Source organism: Zootoca vivipara, chromosome 1, assembly GCF_963506605.1.
Source record: "Zootoca vivipara chromosome 1, rZooViv1.1, whole genome shotgun sequence".
Taxonomy (NCBI): domain Eukaryota; kingdom Metazoa; phylum Chordata; class Lepidosauria; order Squamata; family Lacertidae; genus Zootoca; species Zootoca vivipara.
The window spans coordinates 46907533-46931819 of NC_083276.1; the positions used below are offsets into that span (position 1 = coordinate 46907533).

Consider the following 24287-nt stretch of genomic DNA (forward strand, 5'->3'; position numbering starts at 1 on the left):
GAGATGAGGGATATGGCAAAATTAGATGTTCAGATCACCATCAAACTGAGGATTCCTGAAACACTCCTTAGCCAATCTGCCTTCCTGCCTCTCCAGCACAGTTCCCCGTTTCCATAGCAATGGTGTATTACTTACTTTAAATAGGTTTCATTCCAAAACAATATTGTGGTTCCTTGTCTATTGTGGTTTAATTAAAAATAACCTTTCTTTCCCGAATCCCCCTGGCATAAGTCTTTGTTTTGTCTGCCGAGTGAGATGCTAGAGATGACCTTCTTAATTAGCTGACTCCTCTGTCCGAGGACTAGAGTTACTCATGATATGTTTTGTAAATGGTTTCAGAAGAGAACTGGACTTGGACTATCATGATTAGAATGCATTTTAAAGCTTCAGCAAGATGAGCTAAAATTATTTCTCCCCATTTCCTGAAATTTCAGTGAATGCAATTATTGTTCAGAAGCTGCACAGCTCAGCAATTGTCTTAATATGCTGTATCTTGCATCAGCATGTAACTGATTTTGCAAAGAGAAGATGTGGAGTCAGAACATAAGACAAGCCTGCTGGATCAGGCCAATGGCCCACCTAGTCCAACTCCTGTTCTTACAGTTGCCGACCAGATACCTGTTGGGAAGCCTGCAAGCTGGACTTGAGTGAAAAGGTATTCTGCCCACCTGTGATTCCCAGCAACTGGTATTCAGAGGCATCGTGCCTCTGACAGTGGAGGCAGAACACAGCCATTGTGGCTATTGATATTCTCCCATATTTGAATTGGGGTGGGGGGAGAAATACCTTGGAAGTATTGTTGCTTTCCTGTTGCTTGGTTGAACCATTCATCAACATACGACATTCATCAGCTGAAAGCTGAAAGCACTATAGTTGTGATCTGATTTGTTGCAACAAGGGTCATGGATAGAAAAGTATTCCCACATGCTGGAGGATATATAATAAACTAATGGTGAACTCAATTCTCTTAATGTGACCCCTTATGTAGCCAAAAAGGGACCATCTACACATAAGGGAAAGGTATTGGCTAGCTTAGGGGAACCCAAAGGTCTGCATAATGATTTTTTAAAAATTGAGGTGGGGAGCTTAATGGGGAACCCAAAACAGGTCAATGACCTGCTCTGTGGCCACAGAATGATGAATGTATTGAGGTTGGGGGAGAGAAAACTAAGGTATGGAATAAGGTATCCCAAACAAAGGCTTGGACACTGAACTGGAGCACTCCATGTTGCAACATATTGTTGAGAAGTCCCACTTGTGATGCCTTCAATAGAAGCTTTATTGCTTCCTTTATTTATTGGAATGGAAGGTCAGAGGCCCACTATTATAGTTAAGTGAACAGCATGTGGGTTCTACCAGTCTATAGCAAGCACACATAAAGAAGAAATGTAACAGGGAAGATCCCACTATGTTCACATAACAGGCTTCTGTTTTGAGGTAGTGTCAGATTCTTTACCGCCCTTTTGAAGAAAGATGTGAGTGGGATGTGCAAACAAAGCTTCTTTATTAAAGCAGAGTATGGATCAAAGGAGGAATTCTGTTCTAGCCCTTCTTTCTTTGTCCCTTTCTCCCTGAGAGTTGCCTGTTCACATATGGATAGGAACCACTCCCAGGCTGGCCTGGAAACCCAAACCAGAAAGAGGAAAGGCCCAATGGGAACTTGACTGTCACTCCTTCCCTACACTTAATTTGTCTGTTTGCACTCAGTAGTCAATATCAAATTACTCAGCAGACAACTCCCATGGCTTTGCTATGGACACTTAAAGATGTGTCAGTGAAATGTTGGCCTGTAATCTAGAGATAATTTGGAGAATTTTGGTAATGCTGGTATTTTCTTTTCAGTTGTATTCAGCACAACTTCCCTGCCCCTTCCTTGTGGAGAGAGGAAGGAAACTTAGAGCTGCACACACTGATTGCAGCCCAACAAAAATGCAAGTGTGCCCAGCCCATTCAATGGCTTACCAGTGGATAAGCATGCTTAACTCTGCAGTAGAATGTGGCAATGATAATATTTACATGTAAATGTTAAGTGTACCACATTAACGAGGCAAACAAATAGTGTTTGCAAATAGTGAGGCAAATGTGCACTCTGAGTAGATGTGGGTATTATATAAGGACGTTCACTAGGGAACTTTGATTATATGTACTTGGCAAATATTAACATCTTTGTGTGATGTGGCTCCCAGGCTCTCTTCATCTCATGGGATCTACATTTTCTGTCAGGGAAATAGTGGGGAGTAAAAACCATAGCAACTGTGGATGAGCCCCAGGGAAGAGCTGTAGCTCAGTGGCAGAGCATTTATTTTGCTTGCAGAAGGTCCCAGGTTTAGTCCCTGACATATTCAAGAAGAGCTGAGAGAGGTCCATCTGAAAAGCTGGAGAGCCTCCGCCAGTCAGTGAGTACATATTACTAAGCTAGATGGACCCATCGTCAAATGCACTATAAGGCATTTGCACCATACATTTCAGGCACTCCTATACAACTAACAGTCATTGCTTTCCCCCAAGGAATCCTGGGAAATGTAATTTGTTAAGGATGCTGACCCCACAAACTAACAGTTCCCAACTCCCTTAACAGGATTCGCCATGATGGTTAAAATTTGTATAAGATTTAATTCTATAGTGTGAGTGTATCCTATGTTTCTATCAATGCCATGAAAGGAAGCACTTCTTGGAGCTGGAGACAGCAGAGTCTATGATGGCGCAATCCTAACTCCATTTACCTAGGAGTTAGCTGCACTGAACTCAGTTGTTGTGGTTTAGTCATTTAGTCGTATCCGACTCTTCATGACCCCATGGACCAGAGCACGCCAGGCACACCTGTCTTCTACTGCCTCCTGCAGTTTGGTCAAACTCATATTAGTAGCTTCGAGAACACTGTCCAGCCATCTCATCCTCTGTCATCCCCTTCTCCTTGTGTCCTCCATCTTTCCCAACATCAGGGTCTTTCCCAGGGAGTCTTCTCTTCTCATGAGGTGGCCAAAGTATTGGAGCCTCAGCTTCACGATCTGTCCTTCCAGTGAGCACCCAGGGTTGATTTCCTTCAGAATGGATAGGTTTGATCTTCTTGCAGTCCATGGGACTCTCAAGAGTCTCCTCCAGCACCATAATTCAAAAGCATCAATTCTTTGGCGATCAGCCTTCTTTATGGTCCAGCTCTCACTTCCATACATCACTACTGGGAAAACCATAGCTTTAACTATACGGACCTTTGTAGGCAAGGTGATGTCTCTGCTTTTTAAGATGCTGCCTAGGTTTGCCATTGCTTTTCTCCCAAGAAGTCTACTCAGTAGACTTAATTATGAGCAGCCATGGTTAAGATTGTGCTGTTGGTGCCCTGCTTGCACTTTTGTGAGGACTGTTTCCTCCTGGTTTTCAAGTTGCAGCTCATGATGATGACATGGACAACAGATTACTATTGGAGAGGTCAAAATATAAGCAGATTTTGATTGAACTTGTAGAACTTTTGGAGAAATCACAGCAGAAAGTACCTTTAGGAAATGGAAACAATGAGAAATAGAAGTAAGTCACTGAAAGAAACCCCAGACGAAAAGATCTTTGTTCCTAAGAGCTTATTCACAAGAATCAGAGAATTTAGCCTTCACAAGTCCCAGTTCAAAGGCTACAGCAAGATTTCCTGCTATGCACTGGCTGAAGGTACAAAGCTGTTTGCCCCTTTAAAAAAAGGGGGGGAGAACAAACAAGGGTATGTGTGTCCTTTGTAACAAGAGAAGGAGCCCCCTACCATCAAAGAACTAAATAAAAGTGACAATTAAATAGGATGGGGGGAAGTATGTAGAAGGATGGTACATAGCTGTGGGAGGAAATGACTGGCGGGTGTTTGCTTTTTTCCCTTTTTTTCTTGACTTGTTAAACTGTTTTGCAATGTTGCTGTACAGGAGAAATTACATGTTACTTCCATAATTTCCCTTTTCTTTAGAATTGCCAATCACTTTTTACAGTGCATGTAGATGACGATCTTGTAAAATTGTTGCAGTCCAGGGTTTTCTTCCCCCAGATCAGTTTTCTGGCAAAATTAATGGTAATAAAATGTGGTCGCAGCACCAGCCTGCCCAGTGTGGAAAAGGAGTGCCGCTGTATAATATCGTATAAACCTATATTAAGTGCTGCTGGAACTTGCTCTAACTCTAGTTGCAGCTCATTTCAAAAAACACAAGGCCTCTGAAAAAGGCAAACTTTTAAAAGTCGCAAGATGGAACAGGAGGTCTATCCTGCCTTCCATCGCAAGCACAGCCCTGACTGAAAACCATAAAGAAAAGAACATCAAAGACATCTTGAGGAAGAGCGTTCCAAACGGAAGGAGCCCCAGGTGAAAAGCTTTTGTTCCTGGCATCCACTCACCTGACATCTATCAAAGAACAGAGCAAGGCCTTGCTAGAACGTCTTAACCTGAATCAAGTAATTACAGTACAATCCTAGCCATGCCTAAATTCTTTCCTACCTGATATTTCCTATGCCCAAGCTGTTGCTCGGTGGCTTTCTGGCTTTCCACAGGGCAAGCTTATTGGGGAGGCAGTATGGAGCAGGGGAAACAGTCCATAGGAAAAAGTGAAATGCTTCTACTCCCTACCATTTCTCCGACCCATAACGTTCAATTGTGTTGAATATAATCAAATAACTTACCTACGAAAGAGAAAAAGAATATATTAAGACACTTTATGTAACTCTGAAATACTTACCTGTTTAACCTGCTCTGAGACAGCCAGTAATACTTTTTCATTTATCATTGTTTTTGTTTATGCAGGTAAATAAAAATATATTTTTTAAAAGGATGAATGGGATGTTAAGTACATCTGCCTTTAATGTTTGCCTCAAAGACCTTCATTAGTTTAATGTAGTTGTTCAAACAAGCTGATCCATATAAGGCAGAAAGCTGTGCAGCTCCCCTCTACTAGGAGGCTGCAGTGTTGACATAGGAATTGCTTTGCGTGAGCACCTTATCTATAAGATTGGTGATAAACTGAAAAATTCCATGTGATCAAAAGAAAGCATTTCATTCTTATCTGAAGGAAAACCAGAGAGATGTGCATGAGATAGCTGGAGAGGAATGTTGGTGAACATGTTTCTCAAAAACTATTCTTGCTTATGGGTTGTTTGTTGTTTTGCTTTTGAACTGAATGATACCAATACAGCTAATGAAGGTTTCAAACCTCTTCCCACTCTCATCTTTTTAGGAATTTACGTATATCTTAAAGTTTAAACCCTGAATATCAAGAGTCCTGTTGTTACAGCAAACTTGATTTCACGTTAAGTTTCACATTGTGGCATTATTAAAATATTTATATTCCACTTTAAAAATATACTTGAAACAGCTTATAACTGTAATAGAAATCAGCTGTCTATAACAAATTCATGTAAATATTAAAATGCAAAACCAATAAAGTTCTGGCTTATTGGTGCTAATTTGTAAAGCGCTAACCTTTTAATGTTGTAGCACCTAGTTTTGGAACCCAGATATCAGGCTGTGTTGTTCTAAAGGATGCTGAAAACCTTTTCCCCAGCAAGTCTACTGGGACATATAATATAGTTATAAACATTTGCTTCAATTTTTTTCAATTTTTGTCTCTGCTTTATTGATAATTATCTAAGTAGACATGGTTACAATTGCACTGAAAACCAGTCATTTGCCACTGCAGGCCCCCCATGCAAGGCCCATGACTTCTGGGATGGGGGAAAAAACGACTTCCCTGTAATAGGGAAAGAATGTAAATCTGTATTTCTTTGTGAATCAGACATACTCATACCAAGCAGTTGTTCTGACTTGCAAATAGATTCCCCTGTGACTTTTGTACTTTTGCCTCTTAATCACTGGAGAAAATAATGGGGACACATCTATGAATAAACAAATGTCACCAATTATTATTATTAAATAATAATATAATGTGTAATGGTAAATCTGCTATATTATAAGCTTTGTTGGGAGTCTACACTACACCGTGTTGGTTACTGCTGTCTCTGAAAGCTCCTAAAAAATATTATTCGTACAAATGGAGCTATCATCTGGAGTCTTGTGGCAGCTCTTAAGTTTATAGTTCATGAGATATGACAGGCCCTCACTATCTGCGCTTGCCAGAAACAATTGAAAACATTTTTGTTCCAATGGGTTTTACCAGTGGGATGAACAGTTCTCTGCACTGGGTGTCTACTTTGAATTCTTTTAGACACATATTTGCTGTTTTCTACGCTGTTTTTCAGCTGTATATGGTGCATATATGTGGAGGGTGATGAATAAATAAAATCTAATGGTACAGCTTCAGAGCTACAGTGATGCTAACTGGAAATAAATAATTTCTGTTCTTGCACTGATCACATAAGTATATTTTCACTTTTAGGAGGATATTTTTTTTGTGAATCCTTCCCCCCTGAGTCAGACTCCTGACTCTGCTTCATAAGCATTTTAGAGCTGCCTGCTGAACTTCCTTTGTTTTAGCCTAGGGTTATGAAGTGACTTTGTAGATCAGTTACGGTAGGTAAGCTCAGCAGAATCTCTTCCTTGCCTTTGTCTTAAATGCAGAAATACAGCAGACATGGTTAAACCACCCAAAAGACAGAGAGTGAGCAATGTCTGTGGAAAACTGAAGATGGGTAGACAAGTTGTGCGCTGCAATCTTGAATTCAATGGTGCTTATCTATGAGTAAACATATATAGGATTACACTGTAAGTATCATTGTCCTTTCAGTTGATTTTATATAGATAGATAGATAGATAGATAGATAGATAGATAGATAGATAGATAGATAGATATATGAGATATAGATGTAGATATAGATATATAGATTTCATTCAGGTAACTAACCCAAATGTTTCTGAAAGGAAAATTGTTTGTTTTCAAAATTTAGCATTTATTATTCATCTGCGTCCTATACATGTTCATGTGGAGATGGGTTCCCCTAATATTTGTCTCAGCATGCTCTTAAACCAGGACTCATGGTTAAGCTCTCTCCTCACTAAACATGATCTCTGGCAACAAGAAAAACCCCTACACTTAGTTCAGCACAGCGGTAAAAAGGACCAGGGAGGAGCAAAGGGGCGATAAGCTTTGCCTGCAAGTTCTCAGGACCTTGATGTGCCATAGTTTGGTTTACCATGTCATGCAGATCAGATCAGAGAGTCCTACTAAAGTCTGTTGCACAATGATTTCCTTGAGCAAGGGGGTCCAAGTCCAACACTCCACCTTTTGGCCATGATTGGCTCTCATGGCAATTTAAATTAATTAACACATTGAATCCAAATTACTTAATCTCGGGGTGGGAAAGAAAACTCAATGCTCTTTAGCAGTGATGTGGGCTTTTCGGGGGGGGGTGTTGAAAATTCGGCTGCTTTGGTTAAACCACCCAAATTTCCTGATGCCCTAGTGATCTAATTTGTCATGCTTATTTTACTTGTTTTTATTAAGCAAAGGTAAGCACTTTGAAACTGCCCTGCCTGCTTAATACTGCACTTGCAGTTGGCATCCATTCATTTTTCCATGGAAAAATAAAGCATTCGGGGAAAACTGGACCTACATCTTTGCTGTATGCAGGCATGTTGAAGATTGTGATTTCCTTTTCAATCAGTCACCACTTGTGCATGGTATGTCAGTGGTGCAGCAGTAAAACTGCTAGAACATTTGCAAAGCTAAGCAAAGTCTGGTATGGTTTCAAATTGAATGGGGATCATGTGTTGAGATTTCTGCTTTGCAGAGTATTGTACTAGATGATCCTTGAGGTCCTTTCCAAGTCTATGCTTCTATATCAGTTAAATGACTGTATCATTATTTCTAATTGTATCATTATTTTTCAATCTTGCATTACTAAAAAAAAAACAACACTTGCGCCAGAAAACCAAGATAATTTTTGTACACCCTGTTTTTGGTAAGAGGCAAGAGGCAAGTACAAGGGGATGAATTAAAGGTGAAAGTCTCTCTAGGCCATGTGCTGTTCAGGCCAATTCCTTGAATGGGACTGTTGACTGATTGTGGTGAGCTGACATTGTCAAAGAACAGCCGCATTGTAGGACCAATCCAGACACCGTGGCTTTCCTGGAAGAATCTTTAGAGCTGTGACTCAACTGGCCCAGATATCCAATGGCTCCTATTGTGAAGGAATCACCATTTCCAAGCATTTTAAACAGCTAGACACAGTTGCTGGGAATTATTTCTTCCTCCAGTAAAGTGGTATTATTGCACACTGTTTGCTTTGGGGATGAGAGTTGGGCTATTGTCATGGATATTGGACAGCACAACCCTAAAATCACCCCCCATCTGTGCCATTCTGTACCAACACCATTTTTTTACTTCTATGTATATATGTATACATCATATATAACAACAGTGAACAGTAAAGTGTGGGTCCTTATGAAGCCTAAACAGCACAAGAGAGAGGTATCAGAAGGTTTTAATAAAACCAGGATTGGCAGAAGTACTGCCCCCCCCCCAAAATTTTTAGAGGGATGGCACTAGGGAATTCATCCAAAGCACACCCTCACTAAAGACTGAGCATGTTCAATAGCATGGAATGGAATACTGAAGGAATTTGGATGAAAAGAAGTGGAATGGAATATTTGGGAAAGAGCATGGCTGGCTGGAATTCTGGAATTCCTATTTATCTACTTGCATTTTGACGTGCTTTCGAACTGCTAGGTTGGCAGGAGCTGGGACCAAGCAACGGGAGCTCACCCCATCACAGGGATTTGAACCGCTGACCTTCTGATCAGCAAGCCCTAGGCTCAGTGGTTTAACCACAGCGCCACCTGGGTCCCAGGTAACCACTTACACATGGCCAAAACAGAGTAAATACATCTTCTGAGGGGAAAAGGGAGAAAAGAGGACACATCTTTACAAAACAAATGTGCATATACCGGTATTAATAGATATGTATAGATGCATATACAGTGCTACTTGCTATAATTTAGACAGAACTACAATAAATCTCACCATAGTGGGAAAGACTGTGATCAAGTCTTCTATCTTGTACTGTTGAAGGGCAACCTCGAGGCCTCTGTTCTCCCTTCTCATGGTTATTTCTTTTTAAACCAGACTTGGATCAGACAGCCCTTTAGAAAAAGGACACCGTCAGATAGAGGGCATGTCAGCACCCTAGTTCTAGCATCAATCCATAGGTCTTGGTATCTCTGGATGCCTACTGTAAACCCACCTGATCAGGCATGATCCCTTTCCATTTTGTAGGAGTGGAAAGTTTGCTATTGTTAGCTAGCATGAGTAAAATGTTAACCAATGAAAGAAGTACAGTATTCTTCTTACAAAGGGCCTACAACAAGGAAAGACCCTTTGACTGTCATTAACTTGGTAAATAGATGTCCAGCCATGATTGCAGTTTCTTGACAAACACTAGTACAGTATATGAAGTGTGTTTTGTTCTCAAAGCAGAAGATGTAAGCCGCATTCATTTTGCACCTATGAATGCTGTATCATGATTATTGTTGTTTTATTATTTATACCCCACCCCTCTGGCTGTGTTTTCCCAGCCACTCTGGGTGGCTTCCAATATATATAAAAGCATAATAAAATGTCAAACATTAAAAACTTCCTGATACAGGGCTGCCTTCAGATGTCTTCTAAAAGTTGTGTAGTTCTTTATCTCTTTGACACCTGATAGGAGGGCATTCCACAGGGAGGGTGCCACTGCAGAGAGTACATTGGAGGGAGCCATCACACATGTACAGATGAGTGTACATGCGCCAATGACAGCTTCAAAAACAAGAGTTTGGGGCTGAGAAACAGAAAAGGTCATGCACACCAGGTGGAGACATCCCCACTCACTCTGAACAACGCTGTGCTAATAACGCTGTGCTTGAGACACAGTGGGTAGAAATGACTCTTAACTGTTTTAAGCCTCTCAAGTGAATATATATACCCTTAGGTCTGAGGATTATGTTGCAATTTCTTTCTAGCAGGGACGGGGACCCTGTGGCCCTTCTAGTGCATCGCTGAACTCCCGCTTCCATCAGCCCCGTGGTTCCCAATGTGGGGGGGCACGCCCCACGGGGGGCAATTTTATGTTTTGGGGGGCAATTTGAGAATGAGCTATTAACAGTGAATGGCCTTTTAGGCTTCCTCCAAGTGAATAGGAGTTCACTATTTGAATAATTAAGCCGGAATTAAGATTGCCGGAAGAAATATCAACAACCTCAGATATGCTGATGACACAACCTTCATGGCAGAAAGTGAGGAGGAATTAAAGAACCTTTTAATGAGGTTGAAAAAGGAGAGCACAAAATATGGTCTGAAGCTCAACATCAAATAAACCAAGACCATGGCCACTGGTCCCATCACCTCCTGGCAAATAGAAGGGGAAGAAATGGAGGCAGTGAGAGAGTTTACTTTCTTGGGTTCCGTGATCACTGCAGATGGTGACAGCAGTCACGAAATTAAAAGACGCCTGCTTCTTGGGAGAAAAGCAATGACAAACCTAGGCAGCATCTTAAAAAACAGACATCACCTTGCCGACAAAGGTCCGCATAGTTAAAGCTATGGTTTTCCCAATACTGTAGTGATGTATGGAAGTGAGAGTTGGACCATAAAGAAGGCTGATCGCCGAAGAATTGATGCTTTTGAATTATGGTGCTGGAGGAGACTCTTGAGAGTCCCATGGACTGCAAGAAGATCAAACCTATCCATTCTTAAGGAAATCAGCCCTGAGTGCTCACTGGAAGGACAGATCCTGAATACTTTGGCCACCTCATGAGAAGAGAAGACTCCCTGGAAAAGACCCTGATGCTGGGAAAGATTGAGGGCACAAGAAGGGGACGACAGAGGACAAGATGGTTGGACAGTGTTCTCGAAGCTACGAACATGAGTTTGACCAAACTGCGGGAGGCAGTGGAAGACAGAAGTGCCTGGCGTGCTCTGGTCCATGGGGTCATGAAGAATTGGTCAGGACTAAACGACTAAACAACAACAATTTGAATAATAATAATTATACTTGGGGAGGGGGGCTCAGGATTTTAGAGATGCTTAGGTAGGAGCCAGGTGGCGCTGTGGTTAAACCACTGAGCCTAGGGCTTGCTGATCAGAAGGTTGGCGGTTCGAATCCCTGTGACGGGGTGAGCTCCCGTTGCTTGGTCCCAGGTCCTGCCAACCTAGCAGTTCGAAAGCACGTCAAAGTACAAGTAGATAAATAGGAACCGCTACAGCGGGAAGGTAAACGGTGTTTCCATGTGCTGCTCTGGTTTGCCAGAAGTGGCTTTGTCATGCTGTCCACATGACCTGGAAGCTATACGCCGGCTCCCTCGGCCAATAATGCGAGATGAGCGCGCAACCCCAGAGTCGGTCACGACTGGACCTAATGGTCAGGGGTCCCTTTACCTTTACCTAGGTGGGGCATGGCCAACAAAATGTTGGGAACCAGCCTGAGCCAGCAAAGCCAATGGTTAGTGATGAAGGGAGTTGGAGTCCAGCAAATCATCTGGAGGGCAGCACCTCGACGACCCCCTACAGGTTAAGCCTGACCATGATGATGACAAACTTAGTTGGTCTCTAAGGTGCTGCTGGAAGGAATTTTTTTATCATGGTGACAATGTTCTGCTCCCCTCTGCAGGGCGGGCGATGTCTGGTTGTGCTTACTCAGCGGGGGATGAAAGAAACGTTATTCCACACGCTCACCAGGCGCTCGCTCTCCTTTGGTTTTCCTACATTCCCTGCTGACAGAGACAGCGCTCCCATTCAACCCCACACCTGAGGCAGTCGCCCGAGGCGGGAAAGTCGGCAGCCGCGCAAGGAGGGCGGGAGGTGGGAGCGCGCCTGGCTGCCGCCTCCTCCTTTCGCGACTCTGCGTTCCGGGAACAGCCGCTTCTCTCCCAGGGTCAGGGCTTCGCCGGCGCGCTGAACAAACGCGCGCCCAGCCGCAGGCTAGCTAGGGGCTTTCCAATGGGGGCCAGACTTTTTCGCCGCCTTCTAAGGTAAGGCCGGCTGCTCCCCGCGCAGGACTCCTGCCCAGACAGCTCACCAACAGAGCCAGCGGAGGGAAAGGTGGGGAAGGCCGCCTGCCTTTATATGGGCATGCTCGCACGCTTGGGCCGACGTGGGAAAGTGACGTCACGGAGCTGGAAAAGATGCCCCGAGGCTTCCTGTGGAAGTAGTGTGGCCGCCGGAGGGGAGACCTTCCCGCCCGCCCAACTGGCCGCCTTCACAGGTCACAGTTCCCCGGGCTTGCCGTGGGCAGATGCACCTGAGGGAGGGGGGGGGGGGTAGCAAATCGACTCCTCCCAGGATCCCCGCCCCTCGCATCTCACTCAACCCCTGGGTTGTTGTTTTTAGCGCCTAGAGCAGGTCGGTGCGCGCGCTGCTCTCCTCTAGGCGCCTGAGTCAGACAGACGCGTCGCGAAGTCCGGGGAGTTTTAAGGGGGCAAAATAAAAGTCTAGCCAAAATATAAAAAGCAGAAGGAGCGGGAAGGCCGGCAAGCCCCACTGAGTTCTCTTGAAAGAACTTGGCAGCCAGGCTGAGGAGCGACTCGAGTGTTTACTTCTGGTAGTGTGGCTGCGGTTTTAATAAAATCGTCAGGGTTAAGGGGGTTGCCAAGAGCTTTGCTTGGTACAGCCAAGGCGGTCTATACCAGTGTTTCCCAAATTTGGGTCTCCAGCTGTTTTCGGACTACAGTTCCCATCATTCCTGCCCCACTGGTCTTGCTAGCTAGGGATGATCGCCATTCTCAGTAGGCATCTGTTGCACTCTTCAGTGTCTTTGCCTCGCTAGGATGTCCCCTTAAAGTTTGGTGATGCCTCCTTTGCCTGGATGGAGGACCCAAAGGCTGCATGTGTGGAAACTAGCCTATTGAACACCCACTTTTCCCTCTGGCCTTGCTCATACTAATATGTGGCCCCTGGGAGTTGTGGGCTGGGGAGAGGGTACAGCCTGGAGACAGAGATGCTTGGAGGGCCACATTTGGCCCTGGGCCTGAGGATCTCTACCTGGTTGCAAAAAAATGCAACTTGGAAATGCCAGGGATTGACTTTGGGGCCTTCTGCATGCAAAACAGATGCTCTCTGGTGAGCTATAGTCCTCCTCTAATTACTGGGAGTGGGTCCACAGACCACATTGCTCTCTCGGACCCTTACATTGGGCATTCTGCTGGCCCAGCCCCTGGGTGTACTTGCCTGGCTTCCCTTGTGCAGACAGCCCACAGCAATGCATACCGGTAGATGTCAGGGCCAACTGCATTCCTGATTCACATGTGAATGGGGCTTTTGTCTGTGTCTCTATTAACATGCAGAGTGTTTTGCAGTCCTTATCTAGTCTTCACTACCCACATGCCTGCTGAATTACTGGTATTTCAATTTTGCAGAAGGGAAACTAAGGTTGAAAGAGAACCAGCCAGAGCTGGTGTATTGTACTAAAAAGATGAGGTGTGAACAGGGAAATACACTGACCTGTTCTGATAACCATAGGTAAGCAAGTCACATGCAAATGGGGGGGGGCTGCCTGCTTTTCCTCAGATTGCCATTATATTGCATATGGGATTTGAAACAATCATAAGGATTTATTTAGAAAACCATTGTAAGGATTAGTAAAAATAATTTCTATTAAAAGCTTATTAAAAATATTATTAAATATTATTAATATTAAAAATACTTTAAAAATGAGTATTATTACTCATTGAAAGTGAATACGTTCATAGCAGAGTTGGGGATCTAAATTCAGTTTTCTTAAGTCTCTGCTGGCTCCTGAGCTCAAATGTTCAAATACAGGAGAAAATTGCTTGTTTCCTCAAATATCGAAAACACACTTTTCAGAAAGCATTATTTTTTTAATAGTTATTTTGCCTTGAGCTTTTGTGGAACGCTGAGGGTAATTTACACTATTTTAAACACCTTTCGGAATTGGCTCGTGATGTTTGTTATTAACTCCTCTCCAAACTCAACACATCATTGAGAGTAATAAGGAACAGTTCCCACATGTAATAAGTTTTTGTCAGTTTCCTTCAAGCTTGAAATGATGAAGTGCCTTGGTAGCATTTGCTACTTAGTTTTTACAGGTGGTTTGAATATATGGTTTGTTTTCAAAATAAGTCCTTGAAATCTGATAGAAATTATCAATTTGAGATATAGTATGTTACTTTTTACTTGATATCTTACACTACTGCCACTAATGCAGAAATATAGTTGCTGCAAATACACCTGATAGTGGTGGAGAACCCACAAGAACCAATACCATCTCTAGGGAAATCAAGAGAACAGATATTCCCATTACTTTACCAGCCTACAGCTTTCTATGTGCAGCAGCTGCAATTTACTTCCTCTTTTTTTTCCCCTCCCAGAAGAGAGAAATTCCCCATCAGTAATAGTCGATGTCATTCTATGCAATTGGAATCATCTGGTAGCCAGAGAGCAAAAGAACTGGCCACTCTAGGAAACAGGCTGCAGATACAGAATTTCAGGCCCTGGGCCACTTGATACAATATGTAGCCATTTCGATCTTATCAGGATAAATGGCCTCAGCCTGCAGTTGCTTGATCTCTGCTGCCTTTCTGTAACAATTGAGGGTGACTGAAACCCCGTGAGCACAGCTGAATGCAAAATTCCTGAGGCTGTTTCAACAGAAGAAATACCATGTTTTTCATCTCAAAGTTTAAAAACAAGACAGTCTGTCTTCTCTACAGTATGTATTGCCTTACAGGAGTTGATATGTGTGTGTTTTTGTATCTAACAAGCACTTCCTTCGTGAAATGTTCCTTTTTTATATGCAATTTAGCCTGGTTCCCCCATCTTCCCTAGTACCTAATCCAGAACGAATTATCACTTTTGTCAACTAGTACAAACTCCAAGCAACTACTGTACTACGCTCCTCACGCATGCCTGTGGTTGCGTTGTGCTACTTCAATACATGGAGAAGAAAGTATTGCATAGGAAGGTAACAATGAGGTAGAACTGCACAAAATCCTAAACTGGGCCTGCTGTTTATGTGACCTCAGGGTGCTTATATAGCTTTTCTAGTGTTTACTTTATAACAATAGTAATCTTGTGAGTAGCAGAACTATTTAAAGCCCCCAAAGATACTAGTGGAAACTAATGAAGACTTCGTCAGGTGAGATAATATCTGCGGTGTACAAATTAATTTGGGGCAGGGCGGGGGGGGGGCTACTCTTGTTGGATTGTTTCCAGTCATATGCCTCTTTTGTCAGCTGCCAGTGGCCATCTACCTGCTGCCCGAACATCCTTCTTGGTTACATGTACATCTAGCAGCTGCTGATGCAGAGTTACTGGGACTTGATTCATCATTTAAACAATTTATGGTAGTGAAATATGAAGCTAAGACCACAAAGTGGAGGTTGCCACTCAACATCAAGAGCAGGGCACACCATGTAACATTCAGGAAAATTACTCTGTTCCTGAGATGGATGCATCATAAAACACTAAAATATACTGTCCAACACTTTAATGGATTTTGTATAATTTTTGGTAGCAGATGCATATAATCACCACTTTCAGAATTTTCATGCTGGCCATATGACCCAGAAAAGCTGTCTGCAGACAAAACCTGGCTCCCTCGGCCTGAAAGCCCCTATGAAACCAAACCCCATAGTTGACTTCAACTGGACTTAATTGTCCAGGGGTCTTTTACCTTACCTAACCTTACCTAGTTAGGGAACCTGCATCCATAAGCCATTATAATTCAGTTTTACTTAATTTTCCATTATGAGTAGTGCAATTAGTCTAAGCTCCTGCTCTCAGGCACACTTACCAAAATCAAATTTAATTGAAATAAGCGCCAGCTCATATTCATGTACTGTACAAAGATGCTTGTATTTCATAATACATGAATTATCCACATTCACTCGTAGTTTTCCCAACGGCCTTAGGAAATAAATGCTTGGGATCACTATTGACGCAGTTTTAAAATACATACCATGTGCAGAGAAGTATGAACCTATCCGTATGAATTTATAACATGGAGCTCCTGGGGCTCCACTTGCTTCTAGATCAGGGCCAGAGAACCACAGTGGGGAGTGCGCTGTTGTGCTCAGGTCCTTTTTTGTGGGTTTCCCATAGGCATGGGTGTTCCACTACATTAGGGGGTACCCAAACTAAGGCCCAGGGGCCGGATGCGGCCCAATCGCCTTCTAAATCCAACCCACGGACGGTCCAGGAATCAGCATGTTTTTACATGAGTAGAATGTGTCCTTTTATTTAAAATGCATCTCTGGGTTATTTGTGGGGCCTACCTGGTGTTTTTACATGAGTAGAATGTGTCCTTTTATTTAAAATGCATCTCTGGGTTATTTGTGGGGCATAGGAATTCATATTTCCACACACACACAAGGTCTGAGGGACAGTGGACCGGCCCCCTGCAGAAAAAGTTTGCTGACCCCTGCACTAGGATTTTGCACCAGGTGGGCTTTTGGCCTGATCCAGCAAGGCTCTACTCTTCATATGTCAGTGGCTTTATCCTTTTTGCCTAAGCTACCATAATATACCAGTATAGGATAGTGGAGAAAAGAATAGAACTGCTGCAGGGGGCAGGAGAATTGCGTACAGAGCGATTCAAGATACATATGTTCCACAAAGGCAACAAATAGCCAGGGCAGAAAGAACAATGTGCTACTGCTGCTTTCAGGCTCATTGTTAAGCTTCACTGTAGCACTTTGTTAAGCTCCTTGCAGCAAGTTCTAACAAGACGGTTGTGCCGAGGGACTAAATTCCCTGTTTATGGAACATAAATCTGTCCTCCCCTTCGGTGCCCAAGGTAAGGGTGGGAAGTTAAGAAGCAGTGTTTCCAGACGATCAGTGTGGAAAACTCATCGCAGAGTCTCAAGCATAAACCCCAGCTTTGCACCCACTCCTTTTTCTCTCTCATTGTAGCTCCCGCTTGACTAGGAGCACCAAGGCCGCCATCTTATTTTGGTTTTCACCTCAAGCAGTTGCGACCCCAGGAATGTCTACTGTCCTGCACTGCCAAATCTAGTTTAAAGGAATGCAGAGTTCTCTTGCAGAATTATGCACTCCCCCAGTGGTGTTGCCAGAGGGAAGCAGCCTGCAACCCAAGACAAAATAGGAGGCAAGGAAACTTCCTACTCTGTGCTATACAGTAGTACAGTACCTTGGGTTACAGACGCTTCAGGTTACAGACTCCCCTAACCCAGAAATAGTACCTCGGGTTAAGAACTTTGCTTCAGGATCGTGCGGCGGCAGTGGGAGGCCCCATCAGCTAAAGTGGTACCTCAGGTTAAGAACAGTTTCAGGTTAAGAACAGACCTCCAGAATGAATTAAGTTATTAACCTGAGGTACCACTGTACATGCAGCTGCTACATTGGAAGGGAGGGGACACAAAAACACACGGCGGGTGGTTTACTGGGGTCACACAGCTTCCAGGTTCTGGTGAGATCTTGTGAGATCTCACAGACACCTCTGCATGGTTTTGCTGAAATATTAGCACATAGAGATAGGTGAGCCAGCTGTATAGTGCAGCTGGATCACTTCCTGGAAATGTAGTTTCAATTTATGTCTTATTATGCCAATTGTTCCCATTTGATCTTTCTGGAAGGCAGTGGCGGAGAGCCTCATATCTATGCTTCACCTCCTAGCCCCTTTTTGCCCCTCATTGTATCTCTATCCAGTATACAATTAGTTTTTAAAAAAATAAAATAAAACATGGATTTTCCTTTACGGAATTTGTTACTTGCAATAATTGATAATAAGCATAGGTAAAGGTAAAGGGACCCCTGACCATTAGGTCCAGTCGTGACCGACTCTGGGGTTGTGCGCTCATCTCGCGTTATTGGCCGAGGGAGCCGGCGTATAGCTTCCAGGTCATGTGGCCAGCATGACAAAGCCGCTTCTGGCAAACCAGAGCAGCACATGGAAATGCCGTTTACCTTCCCGCTGTAGCGGTTCCTATTTATCTACTTGCATTTTGATGTGCTTTTGAACTGCTAGGTTGGCAGGAGCTGGGACCAAGCAACAGGAGCTCACCCCGTCACAGGGATTCGAACCGCCGACCTTCTGGTCAGCAAGCCCTAGGCTCAGTGGTTTAACCACAGCGCCACCTAATAAGCCATAGCATTGCATAAAATCAAAATATGACTAGGCATGGGTGGTGTAGAAAGTGACACTCCACCCCCTCTTCTTCTTGTTGTTGTTGTTTAGTCGTTTAGTCGTGTCCGACTCTTTGTGACCCCATGGACCATAGCACGCCAGGCACTCCTGTCTTCTACTGCCTCCCGCAGTTTGGTCAAACTCATGTTCGTAGCTTCGAGAACACTGTCCAACCATCTCGTCCTCTGTCATCCCCTTCTCCTAGTGCCCTCAATCTTTCCCAACATCAGGGTCTTTCCCAAGGATTCTTCTCTTCTCATGAGGTGGCCAAAGTATTGGAGCCTCAGCTTCAGGATCTGTCTTTCCAGTGAGCACTCAGGGCTGATTTCCTTCAGAATGGATAGGTTTGATCTTCTTGCAGTCCATGGGGCTCTCAAGAGTCTCCTCCAGCACCAAAATTCAAAGACAACAGGCCACCCCCTCATAGACTAGAACTAACTTGGGGTCACTCAGTGCAGGTAGTTAGCAGTGGATTCAAGAGAGCTCAAGGAAGTACATACGAAATTGGCTGCCACACCATGTCATGTAGATGGCTTTTTAAAAGGAACTAGACAAATTCATGCCGGATAGGTCTTTCTACTGCCACAAGGCATGAGAATGAGTAAGAACCTTCAGGGTTGGGTGCAACAGATCTCACAGATCCAGATGCTTGGGAACACACCACGAAGGAGGCCTCTAGTAACCCTCCTCATGCCTTGTTTGTGAGCTCCCATAGTCATCTAAATTGGTTCCAGGGCATGGATATGTGCCTATGGGCACATAATTCCCAACTTCAAAAGTTACTGCAGCTTCCATCACCTGGAGTTGTAGTTGGGTGCATGGGCATAGCCAGGATTTTTTTGGGGGGGGGCAGGACTTTTGTTAAGGGAGGGACAGAACCGATATGATTGGTCAGTTAAGTATTTCTATTGTTTTGCTTGATATAGGGGGGCAGTCCCCCCCCCAGCTATTCCCATGGTGGTGGGGGTGGAGAGGAGCTGAGAGTCCTGGCAATATCTGCATGGCTGTAAATTCCTCATCCCTGGCCTAGTCTTGATCCAACAATATTTAAAGTGCCTTGCCTTTTGGATTGAAAATTCTCACAAAGTATTTCTCACAAACCCTTTTAATATTTTGCTATCCTAAAATAAAAGTATTATGAAAAGGATGAAATGCCCTTCAGAAATTCTGTCCTTGCAGAGATCGCAGTTTTAGTGGGTAAGCATTTAGTAAATTCAAATGTTCTGTGCAAAGTGTTGCTACTAGATTCAGTTCAAATTTGGCAATCTACTGAATATACTGGGTTCCTTCCCCTCAAAAAATAAAATAAATCACAAGCCTTTATTTTTATTTTTTAAAGAACTATAGGTGTGAAGTGTTTGTAGGCAACCAGACGCAAATCTCTTCATCAAATGCCCACCTTTTGAGAGGGTGGGGAGAGAGCACTTAAAAACAAAGGTGGGAACAAACCCCACTTCATTTCAGCTTTGTTTTCCCCAGTGTCTTCTGCTGCGGGAGCTTCTCATAGACACCGAACTTCTCGTAACGGTGACTAACTCTATGCTCCACGTAAGAGAAAGGAGGCGCTGAATCCTACCGAGTCCCCTCACATTCTTTGCATTGCTTTGCAACACATGACCACGGGCACCAGTAGGTTAAAACTGCATATTTGTCCTCTCAGCAGCTTCTGGGACTAGAACTGTAAAATCTCCCCCTAACTCAAGGGAGACGTCACCACGCCGCTCCCACGGAGCAGATGAAATTCAGACGTCACATGTCCAGAGGGAAGGAAACTGGAGCCGGGAGGGGGAGAGGAAAGCGCTCTTAAATCGACCTATAAGAGCTGCTGGAAGTTGCGATTGACACCGGAGAGACTCAATCGGGGTTAGGGTGGCCCTCGAAAATGAACTTTGGGCAACTCCGCTGAACCAATAAGGTCAATCGGGAGGCAGGGCCGCTTTGTGTGTCCCCCTCCCTCTTTCGGTGTGTGCGAAGATTAGGTTGCGATCTGGCAGGGGGAGCTGCCTTATTCTCTCGGCTCTCGCTGCAAGTGGAGCTGCGCCTTCAGCAGCAGCAGGGAGCTGTCGAGCCCAGGAGCCCCGACGAGGCGAAGAAGCACCGAAGGACCCCCGGCAGCCTCTCGCAGGAATGGATCATTATGACTCTCAGCAAACCAACGACTACATGCACCCCGAGGACGACTGGGACAGGGATCTACTTTTGGATCCGGCTTGGGAAAAGCAACAGAGGAAGGTAAACCTGGATCTCGCCTCCCTCCGGCGGTGGGCGGTGGGGAGGGGAGCAGAAGCCCGACCAGTCTAGATGAGACCGAGGCGGCGGCGGCGGCATCTGGGAGCGTGGAGGGAGCGTGTGGGATCGGCATCCCGTGGGGCGCTGCCGAGGAGATTCGTGGGCGCCGCCAACCCGCACATGTTGCTGTGCAGCCGCGGTTTCAATTTCCACCCTGATTTTTGCCCACGCTGGGTAGATCCGGAGCAGCGGCTGAGCCCAGGATACCAGGCGCTTCTGCTGCACACGTCTCCTGCCCCTTCGTTGCCTTCTCCTCGGGAACCTCGTGGAATAATTTCAGCGCCGTTCCATTCCTCTCCGTCTTCTAGTGTCAGGGCGGGCGGCGGGGATGGTGGTGGGCGCGCGCAACGCTCAGCCCAGCGCGGCTAAGGATTTGTCTCCAAGGGAGATCTCCCCTCTTCACTCACACGCGCTTGCTCGCATCCTCCTCCGCCGTCCCCACCGCCGCCAATCTGACACGGAAATAATGTCTTGTGTGGACGGTGGCGTCTCGCTCACAGGGCGCAATAATTAGAGAGGGCCGGCTCATAATAACCAAGAACTCCCTTTAAAACACACGCACAGTGGGACAGGGATTAAAGTTGTTCCATAGGTTTGGCTAGGGATCTATTTCGTTCGGAATAGACCAGCTTTGCGAGATCACGGTTTGTCTGTATGTAGCCTTTTTTTCTAAAATAAAAAGCTTTTTAAAAAAACCCACCGTCAGAGGAAAGCATGAGGTTGCTAGCGAAAGGCAGCGGAGGTGACGTGCAAAAGGGGGAGGTGGGTTGGGGTGAGGGGGAGACGCTGCTGAAATAAGGCGATCGGCCGCGGAAAGTGTGGCGGAAGGTAAAGGGACGGAGCAGTTTGCGTTGCTCAGTGCCTCGGCGCCGAAGTTGCCTTCCTTCCTCCACCTCCTCCTCCTCCTCCTCCAGCAACAGATGTTTTCCTTGCCTGCGGGCGGGAGACAGGCTGGCTCTGCTGGCCTCTCCGGCGTTTCGCAACGCCACCGACCAAAGCCACCTTCCCGGAGGGGCTCTTCGAGCAGGGAAGTGGCTGTGCAGTTTGCGTGCCTTGTTCCTCTCGCCGCCTTGCTAGGTGGAAGCGGGGCTCCCTCTCCTTTGCCCCGAGGGGAGGGAGGCGCGCAGGTAGCGCGTGTGCCCTGCCACACAGTGTCATTATGAACGGCAACACTTCCTCTCCCGAAGCAGTTACCCGCCAAGGAAAGTTGCTTTAAAGGAGGGGTTCCCCCCCCCTTCCAGCCGCCAGAAATCTAAAGGCGTCTTTGGGAAGGTCGAGCAACCCGGGGGAAATCCAGATCTCTTTGGCCAGCGGCCTCGTGCCGGCGGCCTGCAATTCTTTCTTGTAGGGCGAGAATCCGGAGCGGGGAAGTGGGGGTCCAGGTTGTCTTAAATGGGGGGCTATGTCAGGCCGATGGGCTGGGTTGGTTGGTGTTCGTGAACCCCATGCGCGCAGAGCCACGCTCTCCCTCGCTCTCTGCCCTTCACTAACGGGATGGTCGTGGCTCACTTCAAGTTTTGAATGGTGCGGTTTAGGGCTGGGCTTGTGCAAAACTCATGTCCAAAAATGGTAACATTCATCCCATTTTTAAATTTAGGGAGGCGGGGAGGGAGGTTAGGAGGCGTTCTAGCTTCTTCATTCTCTCTCTCTGCCCCCCCCCCCCCAAATAACCAAAGGCATCCTGTATTAGCTCACTCTGGAATCCTAAGCCCTTAAACATTTCCCTTTAGTCATTTGTCAGACGGCAAAGCCCGATGAAGAGGAGGGGAAGGATTTGGCAAAGTTGCCTCCTAGCTATGTGACACACAGAAGAGGTCAGCAGAGGGAATGGCTTCTGTGTGTTTGGCTGGAGCTTTGTATTTATTTTGCCACATTAAAAAGGACTTTGATGGAAGTCTGGTGGGTAAAAGAAGGACCTTACAAGCAAATTTTTAAAAACAACAAGTGACTCCCCTCCCAAGGAGCTCTGAATAAAGGTGGGAATGTATCAGTCCGAAGGATTGACTAATTGGAGAATACCCTGTTGTCGTTCCCCTTGCCTAGTTTATGAAAAGATGTATAGATACTTTAAGATGATGTGCCTTCAATGGAGGCTAAGTTAATTAAATAAGTCCTGTCAGTGGTATGCATCCTGGCTTGACAAGGCTTTGTAGAGAAAATAAGGACAAGAGAAACAAACCCGGAAAACAAGGGTGCTCATTGAATAACAGGGTGCAGGGCGGATGACCTTGGCATGACAACAGAAAGGAGAGGAATGGTAATTTAATTCTCAGTCCATGCGGTGGGAATGTTAAATCGCTGGCCCATGGGATGTAGCAGAAGTTGCTACTGAGAGATTTAAATTACCACAGAAGAGTTATGGGCAGATGATTCTTCATTCTCGCCCTTTTTTTCTTAGGACAACATGATGTTTTGATTAGTAAACTTCATGCAGCAAAGGGAGAAATTCTGTGTGTAGTAGAACAAAGGGATTTGTCCCTCATTTCTCATAGACAAATTATTTTGTCTCTCTTTTTTTGCAGTTAATGTCTACACGCCAAGCAGAATTTACATGAAATAACATATAAAGACAGTAAACAAAGTTTTTAAATCCTTCATAAAAATCAAGTATCGTTAAATACTGTTGAAACTGGGTAGTTTCTAGTGTATGCATCTTAACATTACAAGTGGAAGAACTTTAAAAGGCTTTGTAGTATTAGTAGTTAATTCCGAAGTGCTGGGGGGGCACTGATCAGACCCCTGTTATTCTAACCTTTTAACCATGGGGAAGATCCAAGCAGAGCTGGATCAGTCACTCTTAATGAGGAGATCGGCTCAGATTGTGAAAAGTCTGCTGTAAGGCAGGAGACAGGAACCTGTGGCTCCTCAGATATTGTTGGGACTCCCTTTCACCAGTCCCAGCTGGCATGTCCTGTGGCTAAGGATGATGGGGATTTTAGTCCAGAAATATAGTCCTCAAGGCATCGTGAGCTTTGTAGGACTCCAGTCCTAAAGGCACTTGTTAGTGAATTAAGTTGAACTCTGGGACTTACTTTTGAACAGAAATGCATAGGATCACACTGTTAGGTTTTATAGTTTAAAAACCAGCAGTACCCTGAACTTTATCAAGGAGCCAACTGGAAACTAATGCAACTTGTGCAATCTTGCAGATGCATGGGTCATATGGGCATTCCTTGCAGGCCATCCTGATTTTGGGGTGTGAGGAAGATGTCTGTCAAATCAGTCCTTATTTTAAATGAGCCTAGACTTTGATTATTTTGTATTCCAAATATTTTCCAATTTCTCTGGAAAACTAACGTTAGGAAGTTCTAGATGACCCTCATGGGTCCCTTCCAACTCTACAAATCTGTGAGTCTGTGAATATTCAGGGTGTGTAACAACATTTCCTTATAGTATCCCTATGTCACTCTTCCCTTGTATAGGAGCTATCTAGTGAATCTGCAGGTAAGCTGGGATTTGGATCAAAGTCTCATTATCAATCCTATGGACCAAAGCAGCACTTGGAGTAGTAGATCTGCAACATCACTTGGCATTTCTCAGTAAGCTAAGCATGAGGAACCTTCTGCCCTCCATATTGCTGAATTCTGACACCCATCAGCTCCAGCCAGAATGGTTAATGGTGGTGGATGATGGGAGTTGTAGTCCAATAACATATGGAGGGCTGCAGGTTAGCCTCATGTTTCTGAAACTGCAGGACATAAGATACTGGAGGGGAAAGGAATAATTCTGCATGTGCTTTTGGGAACGACAGACGATGAGCAGTGGGGGAAGAATAGTCTCAGCAAGCTGGAGAGGGTAGGAAAGGAGAAGTATGGGGAATTAATGATTTAGGGAGGGACCCAAGGGCGATATATCAGTGGTTGGTGGTTCATAAAGTTTGAAAAGCAAAAGAAATATGTTTGGAGTTTGGCTGTGCTGTGGCTTGCAGTTTGGTACTTTCATGTAGG

The 24287-nt window shown here is 44.9% G+C and overlaps 1 protein-coding gene across 5 annotated transcripts in view; it reads left to right on the plus strand.

The window, feature by feature from the left end:
* The first annotated feature begins 20014 nt into the window (after positions 1-20014).
* The window catches only part of ACTN1 (actinin alpha 1), a 93233-nt gene continuing 88960 nt past the window's right edge, over positions 20015-24287 (plus strand). For 3 of the 5 annotated variants that reach the window (XM_035113600.2, XM_060273879.1, XM_035113608.2), the window contains exon 1: positions 20015-20283. In XM_035113600.2, the coding sequence (XP_034969491.1) occupies positions 20179-20283 (105 nt within the window). In that variant the 5' untranslated portion in view covers positions 20015-20178. The remainder of the gene's footprint in view (positions 20284-24287) is intronic. The other 2 variants (XM_035113590.2, XM_035113594.2) reach the window with 1 other exon arrangement.